At 40.3% G+C, this 25,553-nt stretch overlaps 1 protein-coding gene and 1 non-coding gene across 3 annotated transcripts in view; one reads left to right on the forward strand and one right to left on the reverse strand.

Annotated features, from left to right (window-relative positions):
- Positions 1–306: 306 nt before the first annotated feature.
- EDNRA (endothelin receptor type A) overlaps positions 307–25,553 on the forward strand; it is a 75,756-nt gene continuing 50,509 nt past the window's right edge. Inside the window, exons 1-2 of one of the 2 annotated variants that reach the window (XM_025268144.3) lie at positions 307–717; positions 5,044–5,539. In XM_025268144.3, the coding sequence (XP_025123929.1) occupies positions 5,120–5,539 (420 nt within the window). In that variant the 5' untranslated portion in view covers positions 307–717; positions 5,044–5,119. The remainder of the gene's footprint in view (positions 718–5,043; positions 5,540–25,553) is intronic. The other variant, XM_006042124.4, reaches the window with a different exon arrangement.
- On the reverse strand, positions 10,617–10,720 carry LOC112580048. Its single transcript, XR_003104403.1, has one exon. It is a non-coding gene; the product is annotated as a U6 spliceosomal RNA (small nuclear RNA).

Raw genomic sequence — 25,553 nt, forward strand, 5'->3', positions numbered from 1 at the left:
CTTAGAAGCCAAGCAAAGGGGCAGGGAACGCAGAGCATAAACCGCTGGTTCCGGACCCTGACTCTCTGCAGCTGCTCCATGCAGATCAAATCTGCCTGACTCACTGGGGAGGGAAAGGTTTCTCAGCAAGCCCTTCCTTAGTTCTGGGCCTCGTTTGTTAAACTACCCTCCTCCTCGACGACCGCCCCCGCACCACCACCACTTTCATTTCAGGAAGGAAATAGTTAAAAAGACTCCTGCCCTTCAGGGCCTGGGAGGGGGCGGCCGCCTAGTGCCTTATAGTGGCTGCATCCCTGGAGGGCTGGAAGGCTGGGACATTCTCGCCGCCCCAGAGTGGAGTAGATCTGGGAGCTTTGGGAGGAGAAGGGGAGGACAGACGCGAGGCGCGTTCCTTCGGAGTTTTCTTTTTCTTGAGAACACCCGCGCGCGCGCGCACAGCCAGCCCTTTGGTCTGGCGATTGCGGACCAGAGGTGGAGAAGCTCCATCCGCGTCCCCCCCCGCCCCCCCCTCCGGTGGCTGAAGCCTGGCGGCTCGGGGAGGACCTCCCCAGAGAAGCCGTGCCCAGGAAGTTTTCCGAAGCGGAGGCAACGGTGCAACCCGGGCCGCCGCCGCGCCGGATCCCGGGACACTCGCCATTCACCTTCGCCGGCTCGGCTTCAACTTGCCCGGGCGCCGCACACGGACCGGGCAGCCGTCTGAGCCCGCGGAGCTCCACGGTCGGTGCAACTCTTTCCTCTCCGGGTCCAGAGTCGGGTGGGGGAGACACTGGTGGGTCCCTGCGTAGGGAGGAGAGGGGACCTCCGAGCGTTGTCGCCCGGCGCCGGCACATCCTGCACCGGGGCTGGCATCACCTGCCCGCGGGGGCGCGTGGCTGCGCGGGCGCCTTCCTGGGCGGGTGCGCGCCCGGGAAAGTTTGGGGTTTGGGAAACTGATCCAAAGCCCCTCAGCCTTCCCGGGCGGGCGGCGGAGTTTTCGTCAAAAGAAAACCTGGGTCTCCCTTTTCCAGGCGTGCGAGAACTTTGTGGACCATCACGCCCCTGTCGCTGGCTCCAAAGCCCGCTTGAGAAGTTTGCCCCGCAGCCCGCTGCTCCGGCACGCCCGGGACGTGCCAAGGGTAGCCAAGGGCACCGGGTGTGAGGGGCGGATGTGTTTGGGAAAGATGTTTTTGGAGAACCCCCAGGGCAGCTACTTTGGAAACCTGCCTGTGGAGGTCTGGGCGTTTTGTTCTGTGTCCTCCTTTAAAGGACACTTGTCGCCCTTCACGTGCGGAAAACAAGGGCCGTTCCTACATAATCAGCCTCTGTTTACGCCGTCCTAATGGCGTTCCGGGTACTTGGCGGCAGAGGGGGTGGGCCGGGAGGCATATTAAAGACAGGCGTTGTCAGTCAAGAGAGTTACTAATTTCTTACTCAGTGAGCAAAACCCACCAAAGTTGGGGGTAAAACTTATTTAAAAGTTCCTAGTTTATCTGTGTGGTTTTTTTTTCTCTTGTAGATTATTTATGGCTCCCTCGCCCCCACCCTCCGATTTGTGTTAACTAATTGAGAAATACCTTGGCAATCATTTCATGTAAATTACCTGCTCTAAACTCATGCCGTGTGGGTAAGGTTGGAATTTCCAAATCACGAATTTGGTGAACTTTGATCCGGAGAGTCCCCAGATGCATCAGGATAGAGTCCTCTTGCTTCATAATAGCTTTTGAACTCCAGCAGATCCTTAGACCCCAAATATGAAGAATGCTGAATCTGTAAACCAGGTTCCTCAGGTCTGAACCTGAGAGGCTTCACCAGAGCTATGACTGATGATGAGTGATGATCTGAAGCCAGGGTGACTAGGTCCATGGAGATGAGCTAAGACTCATCCTTGGAGGAACACGCAGTTCAGAGGGCTTTTTCCCTTTGGTTTTGTGTCTTTAACCCAATGATCATATGGCAGCTTCATGCCTTTGCCAAGTATACCTTAGTTCTGCAGCTCCATGTGTGTACAGACAGGGCTGAGAGAGATGACTTCAGAAATGGTGTCACTGTTGGAGGAGGGAGGCAAGTGGTTTTTATGGTAGCCGGCTCACATTTTGATAAGAACCCACAGCTTTGATAAGACTCAACTCTTGCTGTAATCAGCTCACCAAGTGAACCAAAGTGCTGATGTTCAAACAGTAGTGCTACTTTTGTGAACCACCTAGCCAGGCCCGTTCACAAAATATCCTCCTAGCAGACTATGATGGGCAGAGAGCCATTCCATTTCTGAGACAGGCCTTCTTGTCTCTTACTTTGAAGAAAACTCATTAAGGTTCATTCCCATTGGGAAACTGGAAGGCATTAGTCATTAAATAACATAAGATATTGAAGAATTTCCTTCTTTCCATCTCTGATCTAAAGAGGAGGGTGACGATGTGCTTTATTCTTGGAGCGGTGTGGAGTGGAGTCCTGATCACCACTGTGTAACTGAAATAGCGGCGTTTCATAGGTCTATCAATATTTTGTCAGATACTCCAAACTGTAAGACACAAGGGGGAAAAAAAAAACTGCATACTATTTGACTTGGTCAAAAAGTTCATTTGGGCTTTTCCATAAGCTGGTACAAAAAACCCAAATAAACTTTTTGGCCAATCCAATAATTAAAATTGTCTAGGCAGAACCGTATGCCCAGTATGCTCATAGCTTAGAAAAATTGATATCTGAATCATTTAATCAGACTGAGTCAAGTCCTATGATTAATTAGAGTGAAGGGTTATACCTGTCCTACCACTTCTTGGTCACAAAAATGTAACTTCTTCAAGACTGTTTCCTCATGATATTCTCCCTGCCTACCTAGAGTTGTAAAGCTCAATTCAGATAACAAATAGGTGTATAAATAGATTACCATAGTACATAAACTTTTTTTTGGCCTCGTGGCATAGTTTCCTGACCAGGGATGGAACCCATGCTCCCTGCAGTGAAATCACAGTGTCTTAACCACTGGACCACCAGGGAAGTCCCAAATGTTATTATTAATTCAGGTTCCTAGGGAAAAAATCTCTGGGGAAGGCAAAAGTATACAGTATTGCACCTTACATTTACTTTAGACCTTCTGTACATTTTGAATAAATCTTATTTCTTCATATATTGACTAAGCCCTAAGCTTTATTAATAACCAAGATAACTGTCAAACTCCTAAAAATGGTTGATATCAACGATGGATAGACTCAAAAGGACACAATTCTTAAAGCTTAAATTGTGACCTGGGTGTGTTCATCATATGTACACACTATATTGTAAATGAAAGATTCACAAAAACTCACAGAAAATATCCAAAAGATAAAAATGGGAAGAGCAATTTTATATATGTTTGTTGTGTAATCACCAACCTCCCTCATTTTCCCAGCATCTTTTCTTTAAGCATTGAAGTAGAAATCTAGACTTCCTGAACAAGAAGGACCACTTGCTCTCTACGAGTGACTAAAACAAAACAATGAAATGGTCTTTTGAAATCATATCTAAGTACCCTGCAATGCCTGTTGCTTCTTCAGAATGCTTGAAACATTGTTGAACATTTTAAGTGCTAAGTGAGTGTACAGTCTAGCAGTTAGGAGCTCAGATTCAAAGGCAGACTCACCTGCCTTGGTGTCATAGAAGGGCCACATCAACTATGGTCTTGACAAGCTACTTGACCTTCCTGAGCCTGTTTCCCTGTGTTTATAATGGAAACAGATACATAGTTCTCATGGTCATTGTATGGATGAGATGACATCACACGTGTGAAGTGCTCAACGTGGTAAATGGCTGGTCAGAATCAATGTAGCTATAAAGGATGTTTAAAGAATGTATAAAGGATATTTGGAAAATCAAATAGTACACCTGGTCTGGGAAAGTCCATTACTCCTAGTGCTACTCATTGACAAATATTCTTATAGTAATTTCTGACAAATGGAAGAGCAAAAAACTCCTGTCAGAGGATGTAGATTGGACTTCCCTGAAGGTTAAGACTTCCTGTGGTTAAGACTCCAGGCTTCCAAAGCAGGGGGCATGTATTCAATCCCTGGTCAGGGAACTAAGATCCCACATGCTGTGCAATGCCCACCCCTCCAAAAAGATGTAGATTGTACACATTATTCATCCAGGTTTTTAGTAAAATAAATATTCTGTCTTTATCAACTATCTTATTTTTAATTGACTAAGATTGTTAAATGTATTGATGGTTTAATCACAGTTCTGATTTTCAGTGAACATAATACTTAATAGCACCTGAGCTGCATTTTATTTCTATTTTATTAAACACACATGTGCATTTTATTTCTATGTTCATCATAGAAATACACACATGTTAACAGCACACATGTTGAAATACTAGATTGTTAATTATAAAATTTGGTGATTTTATGCCTTACTACTATATGACTTTCACTCAGTATATAATGTCTTTTCCATTAGTAAATAAAATATTGTTATCTCAACTCTTGAAGATTTTCTGTACTTCAGGCTATCAGCCTAAGTGTAAGGGAGAAAAGAAAGTAACTTCTGCACTACTTAAAAGGAAAATTGTCATTTTATATTATAATGACATTCATATTATAATCTAGATGTAGATGTGTGCACGAGTATTCAGTTGCTTCAGTCCGATTCTGTGTGACCCTATGGACTGTAGCCTGCCAGGCTCCTCTGTTCATGGGACTTCCCAGGCAAGAATACTGGAGTGGTTTGCCATGCCTCCTCCAGGGGATCTTCCCAACCCAGGGATTGAACCTTAGGCATCTCCTGCATCTTCTGTATTGCAGGCAGACTCTTCACCACTGAGCCACCCAGGAAGCCCCAGATGTAGGTATAGCTATGGAGAAAGGTGAGAGAGACAGAGGCAGAGGCAGAGATACAGAGATATCACTTGCCCTAATAGCTTTGATCTTGTCTGCTTTTGTTCTGACATGGGGTAACCTGACACAGATGTTATCTTATCTACTTACCAAATAAATCCTGCTTTTTAATTGAAGCAGTAAATTATCATCGACTGCAATCTTACTGGCAGCTGGATTTGTAACCAAAATCATTTTTTCTCTTTTCTTTTTCCAGGTGGAGAAAGAAAAAAAAAAAAAAAGAGGGTGTCAAATCAACAGATTAAGTGACATTTCCTGAAATTTGCATCGAGATGGAAACCTTTTGGCTCAGGGTGTCCTTCTGGGTGGCGCTGGTTGGAGGTGTCATCAGTGATAACCCTGAAAGCTACAGCACAAACCTAAGCCTCCATGTGGACGGTGTCACGACTTTCCATGGGACAGAACTCAGCTTCGTGGTGACCACACATCAACCCACGAATTTGGCCCTCCCCAGCAATGGCTCAATGCACAACTATTGCCCACAACAGACTAAGATTACTTCAGCTTTCAAATACATTAACACTGTGATATCATGTACTATTTTCATCGTGGGAATGGTGGGGAATGCAACCCTGCTCAGGATCATTTACCAGAACAAGTGCATGAGGAATGGCCCCAACGCGCTGATAGCCAGCCTTGCCCTTGGAGACCTTATCTATGTGGTCATTGATCTCCCTATCAATGTATTTAAGGTAGGGAATCACCACACGTGCGTTTGCAGGTTGGCATGCATGCTCTGGTTCCACAGTTGAGAGAGGTGCTACAGACCTTTCTGTCCTTTGGAATTTCAGTCTGTGCTTTTACTGAGAGCCATTTCTGCTGTCTTGAAACTGGGTGACACATAATTTTTATTATTTCTTCAGTGTGACACTGATTTTCTGACTTATTTATTAACAAAAGAGTATCTCAGGAATGACTCTTCAAAGTTATGGTCTTCCATGAATGGGGTTCTCATGCCAGTCCTAAACTAGCTGAGTGGATGGGCAATATGGGAAAAGAGCAGTGGATGTTTCTGAGATTCCATTTCTGGGCTGAGACCTACTGAGCCCAACAAGTATTTAAAATAAATATATCTTCAGTTTTAGTTACCTTTTCAGCGTGATGCTCTCTGGGAGCCAGATATCCTCAGTGTGACTTGAAATGAGAGGGCTTGTTTTATTTTGACTGTCTGGCTGATTGAAGTCAAAGGTCATGCTGGCTTCTGCAGTTATCTGGGTGACTTAGAGATAACAGGGTGCACGTGATGGCAAGCCAGTGGTGACCATGCTGAGCAGTGTTGCTAAAACCATTTAAAACAGGCATTGGCTTACTGCTGCCTCCTTCCTGGTTTCGGCTTACATTTATGGAGCACCCACTGTGTGCCTGCGTGCTCCCACTGTCCAGAGCTAGGCAGTAGGACCCAAGTTAGTGCCTGGGTGGGAGAAAAGGATAACTCACCCGTTGTTGGTGTGATCACCTTGCTCTCTGGACTAGTTAGTACCAGAACAACTACAGCCAAAAGGAATTAGCCATTCCATATTTGGTTTAGTGGTTGTGAGGGGAAAACTGCTGCAAGAATTCAAATGAGCTAAAATTCAAATGAAATTTCATGATCTTTGCCAGATGTTTTGGAATGTCTTTATTCCTAGCCCAGGGAAAGCACGTTCCTCAGCCTTCTTTTTTTTTTTTTTTCTTCTATGTATTATCTGAAGAAACAAAACTATTCTGAGCAAGAATACTCTGAAATATGACTGAAAGTGGAAAGTTTTGTCAGTTACAGACATGATTAGTTTTACGAGAAATAATAGCCTCTCGGTTTTAAGTAGATAGACTCCAACCGTGGGGAAATGACACTAGCCAACTAGAAAAAGCAGTGGTCTGACAACAAAGATGAAAACACTGATGAAAACTTTGAACATTACAAGGAAATAAATCATCTCACAATTATTCCGATACACTGGTTGCCGAATTGGGGGAATTAGACAACAAAAAGTTAAAAATCACGTACCATCTCTTTCCACAGAAGGGCATGAACACATGTGTTTTCTATTTGAACTTAAAGCAGAATTTCAGAACCAAATTAGGAGGCAAAATTGTAAATAGGCAAATGTGTAAATAATTTAAACTATTTCGCATATGCTACAGAACTTTATTTTTTTTTCTTTTCAAAAGTTTTTTATTTTCTCTTTGTGAAATAGTATATGTACTCAACCTAGCTTCCTCAAGACATCTCTTTAGTAAGAGATTTAAAAATGTTGACATGACTTATTCACAATCATGGTGTGGATTATTAAATAAACATTGATTATTCACATTTATACAGCTAGTTAACCAACCCATTATGGCTCAGGAAAACAACAGAACTGTCTCTGAATTAATAGGCACATCAGTATCTGCTGAGAAGGAGACTTATCTCTTGGAGGTGCTACCTGCCATTCACCAGAGTAAACTTTGTTTCTATGCCATAATAACATTTTAAGTCAGATCACATGGAATATCTCCAAATTTGGTGAAAATTCAAATAAAGCTTTGTTTTACATTCATACAGCAATGCGTGAAAACTAGCACTTCCTTATTTGACCTTATAAGTCTTCCATCTTGGGAATCCAGTACTTTATACTGCCGTTTTCAACAATGTGGACAGTTTGATGTGTTTCTTTGTTGTGGGAGTACTTTTGTATAATTCCTGTTTTTCTAAAACTCATGTAATGAGTCATTTAACCAACAGTTATTTTAGCAAGTAAACCCTTGGGGTTAAAAAAAAAATTACTCTTTAGTCATTTCAGTCTTCTTTCAGGGGAAAAGAGAAAAGCACTGGAGTGAGCATAAAAGTCTCACAATATTCAAGAGTTATTTCTACTTCCTCCTGGCAGTCCTCTTGTCTAGGTTAGGAAACCATAAGATGTTACTGTTTCTCTGACTTCTGCCTGAGAGAGTCAAGAGAATTCCTTCTAAGCAAGCTGCCTCCTGCTGTAAGAGTCTGATGCCTTGAAGTCTCACACATCAGACCTGTGGATTCCTCTGACCATGTCAAGTTGTCTCTGTATTTCAGGGCAAAATAGTAGCCATCCAATCTCACTGTACCGTTATGTTTAGGTACCAGTGAAAAGTGCACAGGCTTGAAGAACATTCTATTAAAGGGATGCATGAAGCTTCTTTATCTCCCCTACTATTAGAATTAGGTTGAAAGAAGACTGGTTGAAAGGACATGCCTGTTCCTCAAAGAAAGATAAGTTTTCAAATCTCACAGGTCATTGTGTTTAAGAGTTCCATCAGTTGCTTTTTAGACTCAGTTCTAAGGTGTCTCCAGAGGGCAAACATTGCATTGAGTTAGGTTAGAATCAGAATAAGTGAAAGCAGCGTACAGGCGGCAAGCTAGACCTGCTGATTAGACTATTACAATAAAAAGGAGAGTGCGTGACAAAGTGTTCTTTCTATTCACATTTTGTTATCTTTCTTTCACTTTGAAAGAGGTTGCACTGAAACCGTTCCATGTATTGATGTACTGGAAGAGCAGTGCGGCCAGCCTCAGACGACTAGGCTGTTTCTGTTCAGTCATCATCCCATGCAGCTGGTGTTGGGTGGCTTGCGATGCTCTGTGGGCATGGAAGAGGCGTTCACTACACATCTGAATTTCCAGGTTTCCTTGTCGATGTCTGTCATGTCAGGATTTCTTCCTCCAGGCTGTAATGGACATTGCTTGTGCTTATCACGTGCTTCTCTGCTTGGACACCCCCAAGAGCTCCTGCTTCTTCCTCCTAACACGCATGTGCAGCTCTTGTCTGGATGCCTCACTCCCCCTAAGTAACGTTCTCCACCCTGAGGCTGGATATAGTCACCGAATTGCCTCTGCTGAAGCATGTACAAATCCTGAATTTAAAAATGAATTAGGTCTTAAGTTATATACATTGCATGGAGAAGAAATAACCCAAAAAGTGAAGAGAAATTCCTCTGGCCTTGTTTACACTCGTGCGAGTACACACACACGCACACACACACATTACCTGATAGTAAAAATCAGACTGTCTGAGACAATAAACTATAAAGTAGAAGGAACCAAAGGACGCAAATAAATGCCAATTATCTTGTTGCCTTTCAAATGGCAATGTTGAATGAATGCTATTGTTTATCAAGGGATTACCCTAATTTTGAATTGTACAAAAAAAAAAACAACAACATATCATTAGCTTCATGAGGAGACTGACAAAAATAGGAGAGAGGAGAGAAAAGGAGTTAGTAGACCCTTTCAAACAGTCACACTTATAACCAAACTGATGATGGATTCAATCTGTCAAGAATTACACTATCTGATATCCTGAATTTTCAAGGAAGGCAAAAACGTAGCAAAATAGATCAATCTGTATATAAAATATTTACATTCATTACAATGACAAAACAAAGCATTGTATCTGTGTTTCGAATCCAAAAATACCCCCTAATGACTCAATTACAATGTAGATTAGAAGTATGGAATCTAATAATTATATATATTTTTTTAATGACTCATTTATGTCAACTTTAGGGAGAGAGGTTTTAAACTTGAATAGAGTGGAAACCCTAAAAGTGATGTTGGTGCATGGGTGAGCCAAAGCTTCTTATCATGTGCTCTAAGTTCAGTTCAGTCGCTCAGTCATGTCCGACTCTTTGTGACCCCATGGACTGCAGCATGCCAGGCTTCCCTGTCCATCACCAACTCCCAGAGCTTACTCAAACCCATGTCCATCGAGTCGGTGATGCCATGTGCTTTCAGGATAACAGTTAACTCAGGGGTGCACACAGATATGCCCATAAGCCATTGCACCTCAGCCTCTTAAGTAGAAACAGGAGTGTGGGGAAATATATGTCGGAAGGAAGCAGAATGGAGAGGATGAGAATGGCAGCCCTGGGAAGAGGGAAGCAGCTGAGCCCAGGGACTTGGCATGGAAATGTCATCACAGGGGGGAGCTGGAACCAGTGGCGTTGTAGACAATACTGTGGGTGAGTAACGGCTCCACTTAGCGGGTAGGGTAAGGCAGATCTCTGAGAACAAGCTAAGCAGCCAGGGACACATCCAGTAATTAGTTGTCGACTAATTGCGTCCACTCCAAGCAACCACCTCTTCCTGAGGACAACAATAAAAAATAAACAAATACAATTTCTGTACGAAATGATCAAGGATATTTTGCAATGAAAAGCCAAGGTTCCCAATATGTTGCTCTGGCAGAGGATCTGAGCAATGTGGAAACCAGAGACGTTCACACAAAGCCAGTTTATCTCCATATTCACACAGACTTTGACATCTTGTGCAACGGGAATCCATCTTGTTTGGGCAGCCATACAAGAGTTGTTTCCGGACACCTCAAATCACCAGGGCAATATCTGTGTTGGACACAAATTTCCCCAGCATATAAAGCATATGCCTCAAACATAGAACCTGTGCAATAAGCGCTTTTTAATACGATTTAACAAAACCATGTCAAAATGATGTGATTAAAATTAACTTCTTTTTTTTCCCACTGAAGTAGAGTTGATTGACAAGGTTGTGTTAATTTCTGCTGTACAGCAAAGTGATTCAGTCATACAGATATAGCCTTTTTCATCTTCTTTCCCATTATGGTTTTTCACCAGATATTGAATCTAGTTCCCTGTGCTATATAGTAGGGCCTTGTTGTTTATCCATCCTATCGATAAGAGTTTGCATCTCCTAATCCCAAACTCCCAACCCTTCCTCTCCCACCCTACCTCCCCCTTGGCAACCACAAGTCTGTCCTCTATGTCTGTGGGTCCCTTTCTGTTTCATAGATAAGTAAAAAAATATAGGAACACTTCACAGATTTGCATGTCATCCTTGCCCGGGGGCCATGATAATAGCTGTATCGTTCCAGTTTTAGTATATGTGCTGCTGAAATGAGCACCAAAACACACTTCTAATCTGATTTTTCTGAGACCTTCAAATTAAAATATTGATGATGATAAGGACGATGATGTTGATCTGTCGGAGGGAGTCTTCATTTACAAACAAGGCACAGTGTATTCTCTATGGTCTGCACATACTACTCCCCCAGGCTGATCAAATTACCCACCACTGCATATATAATCATGAGGTTTGCCTTTTACTCAACATCAAGCAGATAAAAATAGGCCTTTCTCATATATTCCAGTAATAGCACTCTAATCATAAAATTAGGTATTCCCTAAATTTTCAGAAAGAGAATGTGTCCCTTCACTGAGCTTTCTGTCTCCTTGTTTGGTACCCTATAGCCCAGCTCATCATGTCATGTTAGGTGTCTCTGACTCGGCCTCATCTCTCCATGCTTCTCATCTACTCCTCTTTATCCAGCTAACCAAGCTAAGCAAGACGATCCTTCTACCTGAAGTATTCTCCCTCATGCCTCCTCTGGTTTATTCCACTGTATTCTTCAGATCCCAGCTGCAGCATCTCTTTGTGTGGCAAGCATGCCTGACCTAGACTGGGTCAGGGCCTTTCTCCTGGGCTCCCAGGACACTCTCTGTTAAGCCCGTAAGAGCACGGAACACACGCTCTATTGTCTCTGTCAGTCCCCTTGCCTGTCTGCCCCGCCTAGACTGCAGGTCCCCTGACGCCTGCTGCCATCATTCTCATTTATCACGGTTTCTCCACATCCAACAGTGTGCCCAGTTTCAAAACTACTTGATGAATGAGCAAAATAAGAAAAATGCACTGTATTTGTCTCTATAAGAATGTTTTTCTCCCATGCAATTCCAGATCTAAAGACAGGCTTGCTTTTTGAATTTATTGAATCTCTACTATTCCCCTGCAAACCAGGATAGCTCAAAGTCCATAAATCTAGGAGAGAAATAGATGCACTATCACAGGATCGTTTTCCCTTTGTCTTTAGAGGTCAAGAGTTCTTTTTCTATGGTTCTGGCATTATATTGTTTAATTTCGTCTCTCTTGAGTGGTGTAACCAATTAAAGAATCTCGTTTCAAGATTTCTGTGCAATACACAGTCCTTCAGCATACTTGTAATTGTGGTTTTGACTGAAATATTCAACCTACAAGTGATTTGGAATATCAAAATGCACATTCATATCATCAAACATTTTATTTGCTCTTTAGAGAACAGGAAACAGATTGATTTTTTGGCATGGCTGAGACACAGGAAGATTGTAAAAGTTCATTATGCTAACTAGCTGACCTAAGGATATATGTACATATTAAATGACAGAGTGATAAATTTATTACCCAATTTGCTGTTTATTATAAGGAAGTTGCTGTCTGAAAAGGCTTCAGAACCCTCTCCAACTCTACCTCCCCTTCTGACTTTTCGTTTCCTGTGTCTGGGAATCTCATTGCTTTCTCTCATGGTCCTGTTAAGTAATTATTCTCATGTGAGGTTACTCAGCTAACCCTCAGCATTTGGCTCACAGCACAGTTATTCCCGTTTCGGTGATGGGGGATGGAAACCATGCATCACGGCAGGATTGTTCCCAGGGCTGAGAGATGCTTTCAGTCCCCTTCTCACTGGGAAGGTGTTGGGATGTTCAGAACATTGTGACTGATACTTCTCCATCAAACAGGACAGATCATGGAAGAGGCTGCTGTGTTCTGAACTGAAATAGTGATGCATAAATGCTTTACTTTTGAGAAAAGAATTTTCTCATACACACTGTGTGTGTGTGTGTGTTGCAGTAATTCCATCATTCTGTGCAGTAAAAGCAGATGTCCTGGCTATTGTATTCTGAAATATTTCTATAGTGTCTTTCTCCCATGAGTTGCTAGCATGGGGAGTGTCATTTCTTTATTATCATACAAATTTTACACAGTTTGTATATAGAGTGTATAAACTAAAATGAAAGAGGATGGGGTATGAAGTTTCTGTCTCTGAAGCTGATTTGAAGGCTAGAGTGGTTAAATAAGGAATGTTCTTAAGAAACTCTGTCAAAATAAATTTGATACACAGCCAGAAATTCTGCAACTGCTTTCTGGATCTACCATAATCTCTTGGGAGCTGGAATTATTGCTTTCTATAGCTACCATTTTATTTTTAACTAGGTCTAGTTTTTCTTGGAAACACTTTCCTACATTATAAAGGTAATAGTTGATATTAAACTGTAATAGAACTGAACATAAGTCTCATTCAGTGTTACTATTTGATAGCCTTATTTTCAAATTTGAACATCAAATTTTACAAAACCACATGCTCTAAAATGTTTATTTAAATTTGGGAGGTTTGACGTCTTCATGTTCCTGAACTCAGGAAGCAAAAATCAAGTGTGCCCTCAGATTTAGTATTATTTTTGTGAATGTGCAAATTTAAATTTCTCTAAAATGTAGAGAATTTAGAATTTAAACTTCCCCAAAAGTTTCATCAGCATCATTTGCCATCATGACTTACTTGGCAAATAGGATAGACAACAGAAGCTACTCAAATCATGCTTCTCATAACACTTAAACATGGGAGTCCTATAATTTTAGATCGAGTTTTATACTAGAAAGTAATGGAGGTGGGCAACTGTTGGCCATTTGGTTACTCGGTTACATCAGATCTCTCTTCTCTAAATATCCATTATCTATTCATTCATACATATTTATTGAGCTCCTCCTATATGTCAGTTATTGGGGAAATAGCAGTAAACAAAAACAATCCTTGTCCTCAAGGAATTTACAATCTAGTAGAAGAACAAGACAATGATCAAGTGAAGTATGTGAAATAGCAGCTAAGGAGAAAAGCAAAACAGAGAAGAGGAATAAAAGGAGGGGGAGGAGTGGGTAAAGAAGAACTCAGTAGAAGGCGATGCTGAATAGAAGCTAAAACTTAAAGGAGCAAACCATGCCACTGTCTATAAAGAAAGAGCATCCAGCCAGTGGAAATGGCAAGTGCAAAGGCCCTGGGGCAGGCATGTGCCCAGAGGGTCAATGGAGCAGCACGGAAGCCATGGTGGTTGATTGGAAGGGAGAGAATAGCAACACATGATGTCACAGAAATACTGGGGTAGGGTAAGCGATGCAGGGAAGCAGATAACATAGAGCCTAGCAATAGATGACCTTTTAATTTATTGTCCAAACCAAGATGCTTTGAGGGTAAAAGGAGACACTATCAATAATTGCATCTGGACAATAGGCATAAACCAAGCCTGTCCTGAGAAAAGTAGGAAGCCTAGTCACCCTACCTATACACCTTTATAAAACCTTTAGCTTCTTTCTGTAAGATAGGAAACTTTTAGGTTATGAACAGATGAGTGACATGATCTATTTTACATTTTAATAAGAACTTGCTGGCTACTGGGTTGAGAAGCATTTCCTAAATTGATGAAAGAAAAATATACACTGAAAATACATTATGTGTACCAGTTTATAGGGCTTCCCTGGTGGTCCAGTCAGCATAGAAGCTGCCTGCGATGCCAGAGAGTGGGTTTGACCCCTGGGTCGGGGAAGATCCGCTGGAGAAGAAAATGGCAACCTGCTCCAGTATTCTTGTCTGGAAAATCCCATGGACAGAGGAGTCTGGTGGGTCACAGTCCACAGTTCACAGAGTTGGACACGACTGAGCAACTAAACCAGCACCACCATACCAATTTATAACGGGAGAATACTGCCCTCTAAAGCTTAATTAGTGTTTACTCTGTACCAAGCTAACTCATTGGATCCTCACAGCAAACTTACTGCACTGCTATGGCCTGAAAATGAAGAGACTGAGGCACAGTGTTTAACGAAAGTTCTCAACACAGCCAGCTAGTTGCAGAGCCGGGATCAGGATCCAGTCTGATCGCAGAGGCCATGCTCTTAGCTAAGCCGCCACACTGTTTCTCTTCCATATGCCTCATAAGGCAAACGTGATAGTCATCCAGATGTCAGCCCTAGCACAGAAATAAATTTTCAAAGACTGTGTTCAAAAATAGTCATCCCCCTTTCTTTCCTGCATTAAATCCAATATTTCTTAAGTTGTTTATTTAGGACAGAAGTCACACACTACAAAGAAAGGATGTATACGAAACAGAGATTGCTCTCCAGAACAGCATTTGTGTTCTCAGTCTTGCAGATTGCATTGGAACATCTGGTAAACAGATTTTTGTATTCTATACTCATTGTCATGTTAGTGAGATCAACTGACAGAAGGAAGCCCGAAAATAAAAATAAATAAACTGTAAAAAAAAAAAAAAAAAGTCCTTTGATGATCTGATTGCTTAGACATATATATCTGCTCAGAGGAACATTTTTTGCCAAACTGATGTCTCATGCAGTTATTACAGGAAAGGCCAGGCAAATTGTAGGCAAGAGACAGAAACATGAGTGTCTATGGCTATCCCACAGTTCCAGGTGGGATATGAACACCTGATTTTATTGATAAAACTAAATGTTGCATTTCTAGACCTTCCTCCCCAGGAGTTTACCAAATGCATAAGAATTAAAAGGGAATATGAAAGAATAATGAATGACATTTGGGGATATGTCTCAAATTATATTTAAAAAGAAGCTAGAAATAAAATGCCTGGGAATAAACTTAACCAAGCGGGTAAAAGACCTATACTCTGAAAACTGTAAAACACTGATGAAGGAAATTGAACATGATACAAAGAAATATAAAGATACTTCATGCTTTTTGATTGGAAGAATTAATATTGTTAAAATGGCCATACTACAGAAAACAATCTCCAAATTTAGTGTAATTCTTATCAAAATACCCATGACATTTTTCACAGAACTAAACAAATAATTCTAAAATTTATATGGAACCACAAAAGACCCAAATTGCCAAAGCCATCTTAGAAAAAAGAGCAAAACTGGAAGTATCACCCTTCCTGACTGCAGACAATATCAGTTCAGTTCAGTCGCTCATTCATGTCTGACTCTTTGCCACCCCATGGACTGCAGCACACCAGGCCTCCCTGTCCATCACCAACTCCCAGAGTTTACTCAAACTCATGTCCATCAAGTCAGTGATGCCATCCAACCATCTCATCCTCTGTCATCCCCTTCTCCTCCTGCCTTAAATCTTTCCCAGTATCAGGGTCTTTTCCAATGAGTCAGTTCTTCTCATCAGGTGCCCAAAGTATTGGAGTTTCAGCTGCAACATCAGTCCTTCCAATGAATATTCAGGACTGATTTCCTTTAAGATGGACTGGATCTCCTTGCAGTCCAAGGGACTCTCAAGAGTCTTCTCCAACACCACAGTTCAAAAGCACCAATTCTTCAGCATTCAGCTTTCTTTATAGTCCAACTCTCACATCCATACATGACTACTAGATAAACCATAGCTTTGACTAGATGGACCTTTGTTGGCAAAGTAATATCTCTGCTTTTTAATATGCTGTCTAGATTGGTCATAGCTTTTCTTCCAAGGAGCAAGTGTCTTTTAATTTCACGGCTGTTTTCACCATCTGCAATGATTTTGGAGCCCCCAAAAATAAAGTCTGTCACTGTTTCCACTGTTTCCCATCTATTTGCCATGAAGCGATGGTACCAGATGCCATAATCTTAGTTTTCTGAATGTTGAGTTTTAGGCCAACTTTTTCACTCTCCTCTTTCACTTTCATCAAGAGGCTCTTTAGTTCTTCTTTGCTTTCTGCCATAAGGGTGGTGTCATCTGCATATCTGAAGTTTTTGATATTTCTCCCGGCAATCTTGGTTCCAGATTGTGCTTCATCGAGTCCAGAGTTTCTCATGATGTACTCTGCATATAAGTTAAATAACCAGGGTGACAATATATAGTCTTGACATACACCTTTCCCTATTTGGAACCAGACTGTTGTTCCATGTCCAGTTCTAACTGTTGCTTCCTGACCTGCATACAGATTTCTTAAGAGGCAGGTCAGGTGGCCTGGTGTTCCCATCTCTTTCAGAATTTTCCACAGTTTATTGTGATCCACACAGTCAAAGGCTTTGGCATAGTCAATAAAGCAGATGTAGATGTTTTTCTGGAACTCTCTTGCTTTTTCGATGATCCAGCAGATGTTGGCAATATGATCTCTGGTTCCTCTGCCTTTTCTAAATCCAGCTTGAACATCTGGAAGTTCATGTTGGAGAATTTTGAGCATTACTTGGAGAATTTTAAGCATTTGAATGCAGAGTTCCAAAGAATAGCAAGGAGAGATAAGGAAGCCTTTCTCAGTGATAAATGCAAAGAAATAGAGGAAAACAATAAAATGGGAAAGACTAAAGATCTTTTCAAGAAAATTAGAGATACCAAGGGAACATTTCATGCCAAAATGGGCACAATAAAGGGTAGAAATGGTATGGACCTAACAGAAGCAGAAGATATTAAGAAGAGATGGCAAGAATACACAGAAGAACTATACAGAAAAGATCTTCACGACCCAGATAATCATGATGGTGTGATCACTCACCTAGAGCCAGACATCCTGGAATGTGAAGTCAAGTGGGCCTTAGGAAGCATCACTACGAACAAAGCTAGTGGAGGTGATGGAATTCTAGTTGAGCTATTTCAAATTCTTAAAAGATGATGCTGTGAAAGTGCTGCACTCAATATGTCAGCAAATTTGGAAAAGTCGGCAGTGGCCACAGGACTGGAAAAGGTCAGTTTTCTTTCCAATCCCAAAGAAAGACAATGCCAAAGAATGCTCAAACTACCGCACAGACTATATATAAACCTACAGTAAACAAAATACACCGTTCTGGCACAAAAGCAGCCACATAATTGATCAATGGAACAGAATGGGGATACGAGAAATAAACCCATGCACCTATGGTCAAGTAATCTGCAACAAAGAAGGCAAGAATATACAGTGGAGAAAAGACACTCTCTTCATTAAGTAGTGCTGAGAACTGGATGGCTACCTTTCCTTATACCATATACAAAAAAGAAAAATCACTCCAAATGGATTAAAGACCTAAATGTAAGACTATGGTTTTTCCAGTGGTCATGTATGGATGTGAGAATTGGACTGTGAAGAAAGCTGAGTGCCAAACAATTGATGCTTTTGAACTGTGGTGTTGGAGAAGACTCTTGAGAGTCCCTTGGACTGCAAGGAGATCCAACCAGTCCATTCTGAAGGAGATCAGTCCTGGGATTTCTTTGGAAGGAATGATGCTAAAGCTGAAACTCCAGTACTTTGGCCACCTCATGCAAAGAGTTGACTCATTAGAAAAGACTCTGATGCTGGGAGGGATTGGGGGCAGGAGGAGAAGGCGATGACAGAGGATGAGATGGCTAGATGGCATCACTGACTCGATGGACATGAGTCTGAGTGAACTCCAGGAGTTGGTGATGGACAGGGAGGCCTGGTGTGCTGCGATTCATGGGGTTGCAAAGAGTGGACATGACTGAGCGAAGGAGCTGAACTGAACTGAACTGAAGACCAGAAACCATAAAATTACCAGAAGAGAACATAGAATACTCTTGAACAAAAATCATAACAATATGTCTTTGGATCTGTCTCATAAGGCAAAAGAAATAAAAACAAAGATGAATAAATGAGACCTAAATAAATTTAAAAGCTTTTGCGTAGCAGAGGAAACCATCAACAAACCAAAAAAGACAACCTAAAAAAATAGGACAAAATTATTATGACTAACAGGGCTTAATATTCAAAATAAACAGTTTGTAGAATCAATATCAAAGAAAATTAAACAACCCAATCAAAAAATGGCCAAAGACCTGAATATACATTTTTCCAAAGACAGCATATATATGGCTAACAGGCACATAAAACAATAGCATGACTAATTATTAGAGAACTGCAAATCAAAATAATAATGAGATATCACCCCACACCTGTCAGAATAGCTATCATCAAAAAGTCGACAAACAACATAGCGAGGATATGGAAGAAAGGGAACCCTTGTCCACTGTTGGTGGGAATGTGAATTGGTGTAGCCACTGTGGAAAGCAGTGTGAAAGTTCCTCAAAAAACTAAAAATAGAAATATCAAATGATGCATTCTTGGGTATATATCTAGGAAAAAATGAAAATACTAATTTGAAAAGATACATGCAACCCCATTGTTCATAGCAGCATTATTTACAATAGCCAATATGTGGAAGTAGATGAATGTACAAAGATGTGGTATATTCATACAATGGAATATTACTCAGCTATAAATAAAGACTGAGATTCTGCCATTTGCAGCAACATGGTGGACCTAAAGAATATTATGCTTTATGAAGTAAGTCAGACAGAGAAAGGCAAATCCTATATGATACAATTTATTTGAGGAATCTAAAAAATAAAACAAATGAATGTATATCGCAAAACAGAAAAAGGCTCACGGATATAGAAAACAAACTAGTGGTTACCGTTGGTTTAGGGGAGTTAGTGTAGGAGATTGAGATACACACTACTGCCTATAAAGTAAAGAAGCATATACTGTACAGCACATGGAATTATAGCCACTATTTTGTAGTAACTTTAGTGGAGTATAATCTATAAAAACACTGAATCACTATGCTGTACACCTGAAACTAATACGATATTGTAAATCAACTATAAGTAAGTAAAGTTGCTCAGTCATGTCCGACTCTTTGCGACCCCATGAATCGCAGCACGTCAGGCCTCCCTGTCCATCACCAGCTCCCGGAGTTCACTCAGACTCACATCCATTGAGTCAGTGATGCCATCCAGCCATCTCATCCTCAGTCGTCCCCTTCTCCTTCTGCCCCCAATCCCTCCCAGCATCAGAGTCTTTTCCAATGAGTCAACTCTTTGCATGAGGTGGCCAAAGTACTGGAGTTTCAGCTTCAGCATCATTCCCTCCAAAGAAATCCCAGGGTTGATCTCCTGCAGAATGGACTGGTTGGATCTCCTTGCAGTCCAAGGGACTCTCAAGAGTCTTCTCCAACACCACAGTTCAAAAGCATCAATTCTTTGACCCTCAGCTTTCTTCACAGTCCAACTCTCACATCCATACATGACCACAGGAAAAACCATAGCCTTGACTAGACGAACATGTGTTGGCAAAGTAATGTCTCTGCTTTTCAATATGCTATCTAGGTTGGTCATAACTTTCCTTCCAAGGAGTACGCGTCTTTTAATTTCATGGCTGCAATCACCATCTGCAGTGATTTTGGAGCCCAGAAAAATAAAGTCTGACACTGTTTCCACTGTTTCCCCATCTATTTCCCATGAAGTGATGGGACCGGATGCCATGATCTTCGTTTTCTGAATGTTGAGCTTTAAGCCAACTTTTTCACTCTCCACTTTCACTTTCATCAAGAGGCTTTAGTTCCGGATTCATTTTGATATTTGGCAAAACTAATACAATTATGTAAAGTTTAAAAATAAAATAAAATTAAAAAAAAATAAATTACAAATAGCTCATTGAAGATAAAAAAATAAAATAAAATAAAAATAAGCTAGAAATTCTCAATTTTTAAAAATATACATATGAAATTTAATGAAATGATTTCATTAAATCTGAAGCTATTTGAATAGGAACTTTATTAATATCCCTAAATTTGTTTTTTTTATTTTTATTGAAATATAGTTGACTTACAGTATTCAAGTGTACAGCAAAGTGATTCAGTTCTTTTTTACATTCTCTTCCATTATAGATTATTACAAGATGTTGAGTATAGTTTCCTGTGCTATACAGTACGTCTTTGTTGGTTATCTATTTTATATATAGTGGTATATATATTTTAATCCCAAACTCCTAATTTACCCCTCCCCCTGCTTCCCTATGGTAACCATAAGTTTGTGAGTGAGTCTGTGAGTCTATTTCTGTTTTGTAAGTGAGTTGACTTGAATCATTGTTTTGGATTCCACATGTATCATATGGTACTTGTCTTTGTCTGGCTTACTTGACTTGGTATGATCATCTCTAATATCCCTAACTTTAAAAGCAACAAGTAAAGCTAACAATATTGAGCATGTCCAACATATCCAGAATCATTCATTTCAAAATATAAAAAGTAATGGCGCATATGTCTTTGCCAAATATTGACTAATGTACTATGCCCCAATCCCGCATGAGTTTTATGTCACATAAAGCAATTCTATAGAATATCTGCCTTAAAAAGAATATGTGAACTTTTAACTTAGTTTCAAAAACAAAAATGTCTAGAATACTCCAGAATCTCTAATTTTGTGTCATGTATATCACAAATGCTGTGTGTCTCTGCCTATTTCCTTCGTTTCCACAAATTTGATGTTCTTATAAAAGCTAAACCTATGAAAATTAAGGTAGTGTTATATCATTTAAGAGCCATAATACTTTATAAACTTTTTGACATTTTATTGAAGTATAATATACATGCAGGAAAAAAAATACACATAAGTGTCAGCTCTGTGAATTTTCACCAAATGAACTTGATCCTGTGTATCCAGGATCAAGAATTGGAACATTACCTGCACCCAGAAGTCCCTCAGTCACTAACTATCCAAGTTCCCAAGGCAACCACTTTCCTGACTTCTAACAGCATGAATTTGTTTTCCTACTTTTGTGTTTTATATAAATGGAACCATACGGTAAATATTCTTTTCTGTCTGACTTCCTTTGATCAACATGATGTTTGTGAGAGTAACACATGCTGTTGGGTTTAGCTGTAGCTCATTCGTTCTCGTTATTGTATAGCACTTCACTGTCTGAATATATCACAATTTATTTATTCATTCTACTTAAATAAGCATTTAAATAGCTTCCAATTTTGAGCTCATACAAATAGTGTGAACATATATATTGCTGAAATACATATATAGATATAAATACAACATCTTATACATTTGTATATACTTAAACATCAACATATATATCTGTATACTAGATATGCTTTAAATATAACTCTTGAGCATAATTCTTTTATATTTTGATCAGAATTTTAGAGAGCCACCAGGGCATGTACAGGGAACTAGGCAGAATTCTTTTCTAAACACTTTAAAGACTTGTGTGGCTTATGTCCAAACTTTGTTCATTATAATTCTTCTTGGCATTTCAGGCAAATCCACTATCTGCCTTCATATTGGATAATCCCCAAATCAATTCACACATTTACTAAGTGTCTACAAAAAGCACAAAGAAATCTGGGACAGACATGCCTTTGAGTGGCTGGCATTCCATGTTGAGGATACAAACGTATATTCCATCAAGTTAGCCTGACTGCCAGGGGAATTTTATATTCCACTGTTTTGTTAAAATTTGGAGGATCACTTAACACAATTTTACTGGGGAAAAAAATTACATTTTGAATGTAAAACACCTATTAACATTCTCTTTAAAAACAGAGAAACTGTCATTTCTCCTTCTCCTAAAGTAATATATACAGCTATACCAAAATTAATCAAATTACTCCCCAGAGACACAAAGATAAAATTAGGTTTCAAGCCTTTTCCATTAATGCTACAGCTAATGGTCATTTATTTTAAAACTTTACAATGCCCCATGAAACACAGATTAAAAAGCACTGATTTCAGACAGTAAATGTTACGAGAGTTTAAGTTAGATTGATGAAATTTTCCAGACAATCTCTCTGAGGTTATTTTTGTTAAATGACATATTTGGGGTATGCCAGTTGCTTGGTAAAACTTGGAGGTTTAGTTGTAATCGGGTTGCTACATTATTCTAAGACAAGATTGGTAAGAGAGTGTTGTTACAGAAATTTACCAAATTGTAGCATATGAAGACAGATCTATTAATAAAAGAAAATCTTCCTAATATCAACACCCAAATTTGCATTGCAACATCCCTAGAGAAAAATTTTATTTATCAAAACCACTGACTAGATTTTAAATGGAACACAGCAGTGGTCTTACAAGGCACTTAATACATCCTCCCAAGAAGGTATTCAGAACTTCGTGAACACTGGTTTTTTCAGTCTTATGATCATGCTTTTAACTTTAAAGGTAGATGATTAGTTGAGACTTTTCCTGCTTTTTGGTCTGAGGAAATAGCCTCACAGTAATATTTTTATTGGTTTTATGGTGTAACCTTAAAATTGCTTCCAGCTCCTGGATTACCATAAAGGAGGGAAGTAAATCCACAGGGAGTCTGGAAGCATGAAGGTGATATTCCAGGGCCTAACTTGCAAGCAGTGAGTGCTCACCACTTCAGCTTAATCCTGTCTGATTCTCTGACCCAGGGATGGGTAAACTACACCATGAACCAAATCTGGCCCAAAGCCTGTTTTTGTAAATGAAATTTTATTGGAACACAGCCATACCCATTGCTTACATAAATGGTTTCGACAGATACCAGAGGATCTGCAAAGCCTACAGTATTTACTATCTAACAAAATGCTTTTGAACTGTGGTGTTGGAGAAGACTCTTGAGAGTCCCTTGGACTGCAAGGAGATCCAACCAGTCCATTCTAAAGGAGATCAGCCCTGGGTGTTCTTTGGAAGGAATGATGCTAAAGCTGAAACTCCAGTACTTTGGCCACCTCATGCGAAGAGTTGACTCATTAGAAAAGACTCTGATGCTGGGAGGGATCAGGAGGAGAAGGGGATGACAGAGGATGAGATGGCTGGATGGCATCACTGACTCGATGGACGTGAGTCTGAGTGAACTCTGGGAGTTGGTGATGGACAGGGAGGCCTGAGGTGCTGCAATTCATGGGGTCCCAAAGAATCGGACATGACTGAGCGACTGAACTGAACTGAACCATTTACAGAAAAGTTTATCAACCCCTGCAGCATCTCACCAACTGCCCTGGCCCTGCCTTTCATCTCTGTCTCTCATCCTCCCCCATTTTGTCCCATAGCAGGTCAGAGCTCAAGAACTGAACACCAAAATATGAGTAAGCCTTCATAACCTTCACTATTCTTAAGTGACTGATGCCCACAACCACCAAAATAGTAGATGGCATAATCCCAAGAGATCAAAGTATGTTTCTTTTTTAAAATAGTTTTGTGACTGATCTGAAATAAATCACTGATTTTTCAAATCACTATCTTTTTTAAAGATTTTTTTTTTCTTAATATGGACCACTTTTAAAGTCTTTATTGAATTTTGTTACAGTATTGCTTCTGTTTTCGTTTTTTGACCACGAAGCACATGGGATTTTAGCTCCCCAGCCAGGGATTGAACCCACACCCCTTGCATTAGAAGGCAAAATCTTAACCACTGGACAACCAGGGAAATTCCTTCAAGTCATCATCTTTGTATGAAGAAATAAAGACGGGCCATCTCATGGAATCCCATTAAGAACAGTGACACATAGTCAGCCTGTTCCTGAGGTGACTGCTGACATAAATGAATCGAACAACCCAGGGCTATTACCTTCCCTCTGTCTTCCCCATTTATGTTAGCAAACTTCCAAACTTAGTTTCCTGGAAGGTCTTAGCAACTGGGTATCCATCAAACCTGTTGGACAAAACTGTATGTTTTCTGATCAAAATTGAAGAAGTTTTCAATTCTTTGTCACACACTTAGAGACATTCATTCCATTGTCTTTCAAGCAATAGGTTGCAGCTCTGAACCAAGGGGCTTAATCTTCAAGCAGCAATTCATGTTGCAGTTAAAAAAGAAAAAGAACAAAACAAAGACAAAGTTTCCATTTATTTCAGGGAAATTTCACACAGAAGAAAATAAGAGAGGTACTCTCCAGAGATCTTAAAGATAAAAGCTTTACATACTTAAAGTTATTTGATCTGAAAAATCACTGCATCTTATATTTCTTTGATAGAGGAATTAAACTTTATGGTCATAATCAAACATAGATAAATTTTTATCTCTGGGCTATAAAATTCAAGGAATATTTATTTGATAATGGGCAGAACTATTCCAGTAGAACTATTCCAAACCCTAAAAGATGATGCCATCAAGGTGTTGCATTCAATATGTCAGCAAATTCGGAAGACCCAGCAGTGGCTACAGGACTGGAAAAGGTCAACATCCAAATTTCCAAGAAGCATAGTACTAACAAATGTGCTAACCATCAGACAGTTGCACTCCCATGCTAGTAAGGTCATGCTTAAAGTCTTGCATGCTAGGCTTCAGCATTGTGAGAATCAAGAACTTCCAGATGTCCAAGCTGGGTTTAGAAAGAAAGAGAAACCAGAGATCAAATTGCCAACAGTCGCTGGATCATGAAGAAAGCAAGGGAATGCCAGAAAAATATCTCGACCTCTGTTTCATCAACTATGCCAAAGCCTTTGACTGTGTGGATCATAACAAACTGGGGAAGCTCTTAAAGAGATGGGAATACCAGACCATCTTACCTGTCTCCTGAGAAACCTGTGTGCAGGTCAAGAAGCAACAGTTAGAACCCTGTTAGGAACAATTGATTGGTTCAAGATTGAGAAAGGAGTACGACAGGGCTGTCTGCTGTCACTCTGTTTGTTTAATGTATACACTGAGCACATCATGAGAAATGCTGGGCTGGATGAGTTACAAGCTGGAATCAAGACAGGCAGGAGAAACATCAACAACCTCAGATACGTGGATGATACCACTTTATGGCAGAAATCAAAGAGGAACTAAAGAACCTCTTGATGAGGGTGAAGGAAGAGAGTGAAAGAGCTGGCTTAAAACCAAATATTTAAAAAAACTAAGATTATGGCATCTGGCCCCACTACTTCTTGGCAAATAGAGGGAAAAGGTGGAAATAGTGACAGATTGCCTCTTCTTGGGCTCTAAAAGCACCACAGATGATGACTGCAGCCATGAAATCAGAAGACATTTGCTTCTTGGCAGGAAAGCTATGACAAACCTACACAATGCGTTGAAAAGCAGAGACATTATTCCTCCAACAAAAGTTCGTATAGTCAAGGCTATGGTCTTCCCAGTGGTCACATACAGTTTTGAGAACTGGACCGTTAAGAAGGCAGAGTGCCGAAGAATTGATGCTTTCAAAGTGTGGTGCTAGAGAAGACT

The sequence above is a fragment of the Bubalus bubalis genome, chromosome 17 (assembly GCF_019923935.1).
Source record: "Bubalus bubalis isolate 160015118507 breed Murrah chromosome 17, NDDB_SH_1, whole genome shotgun sequence".
Classification (NCBI taxonomy): Eukaryota; Metazoa; Chordata; class Mammalia; order Artiodactyla; family Bovidae; genus Bubalus; species Bubalus bubalis.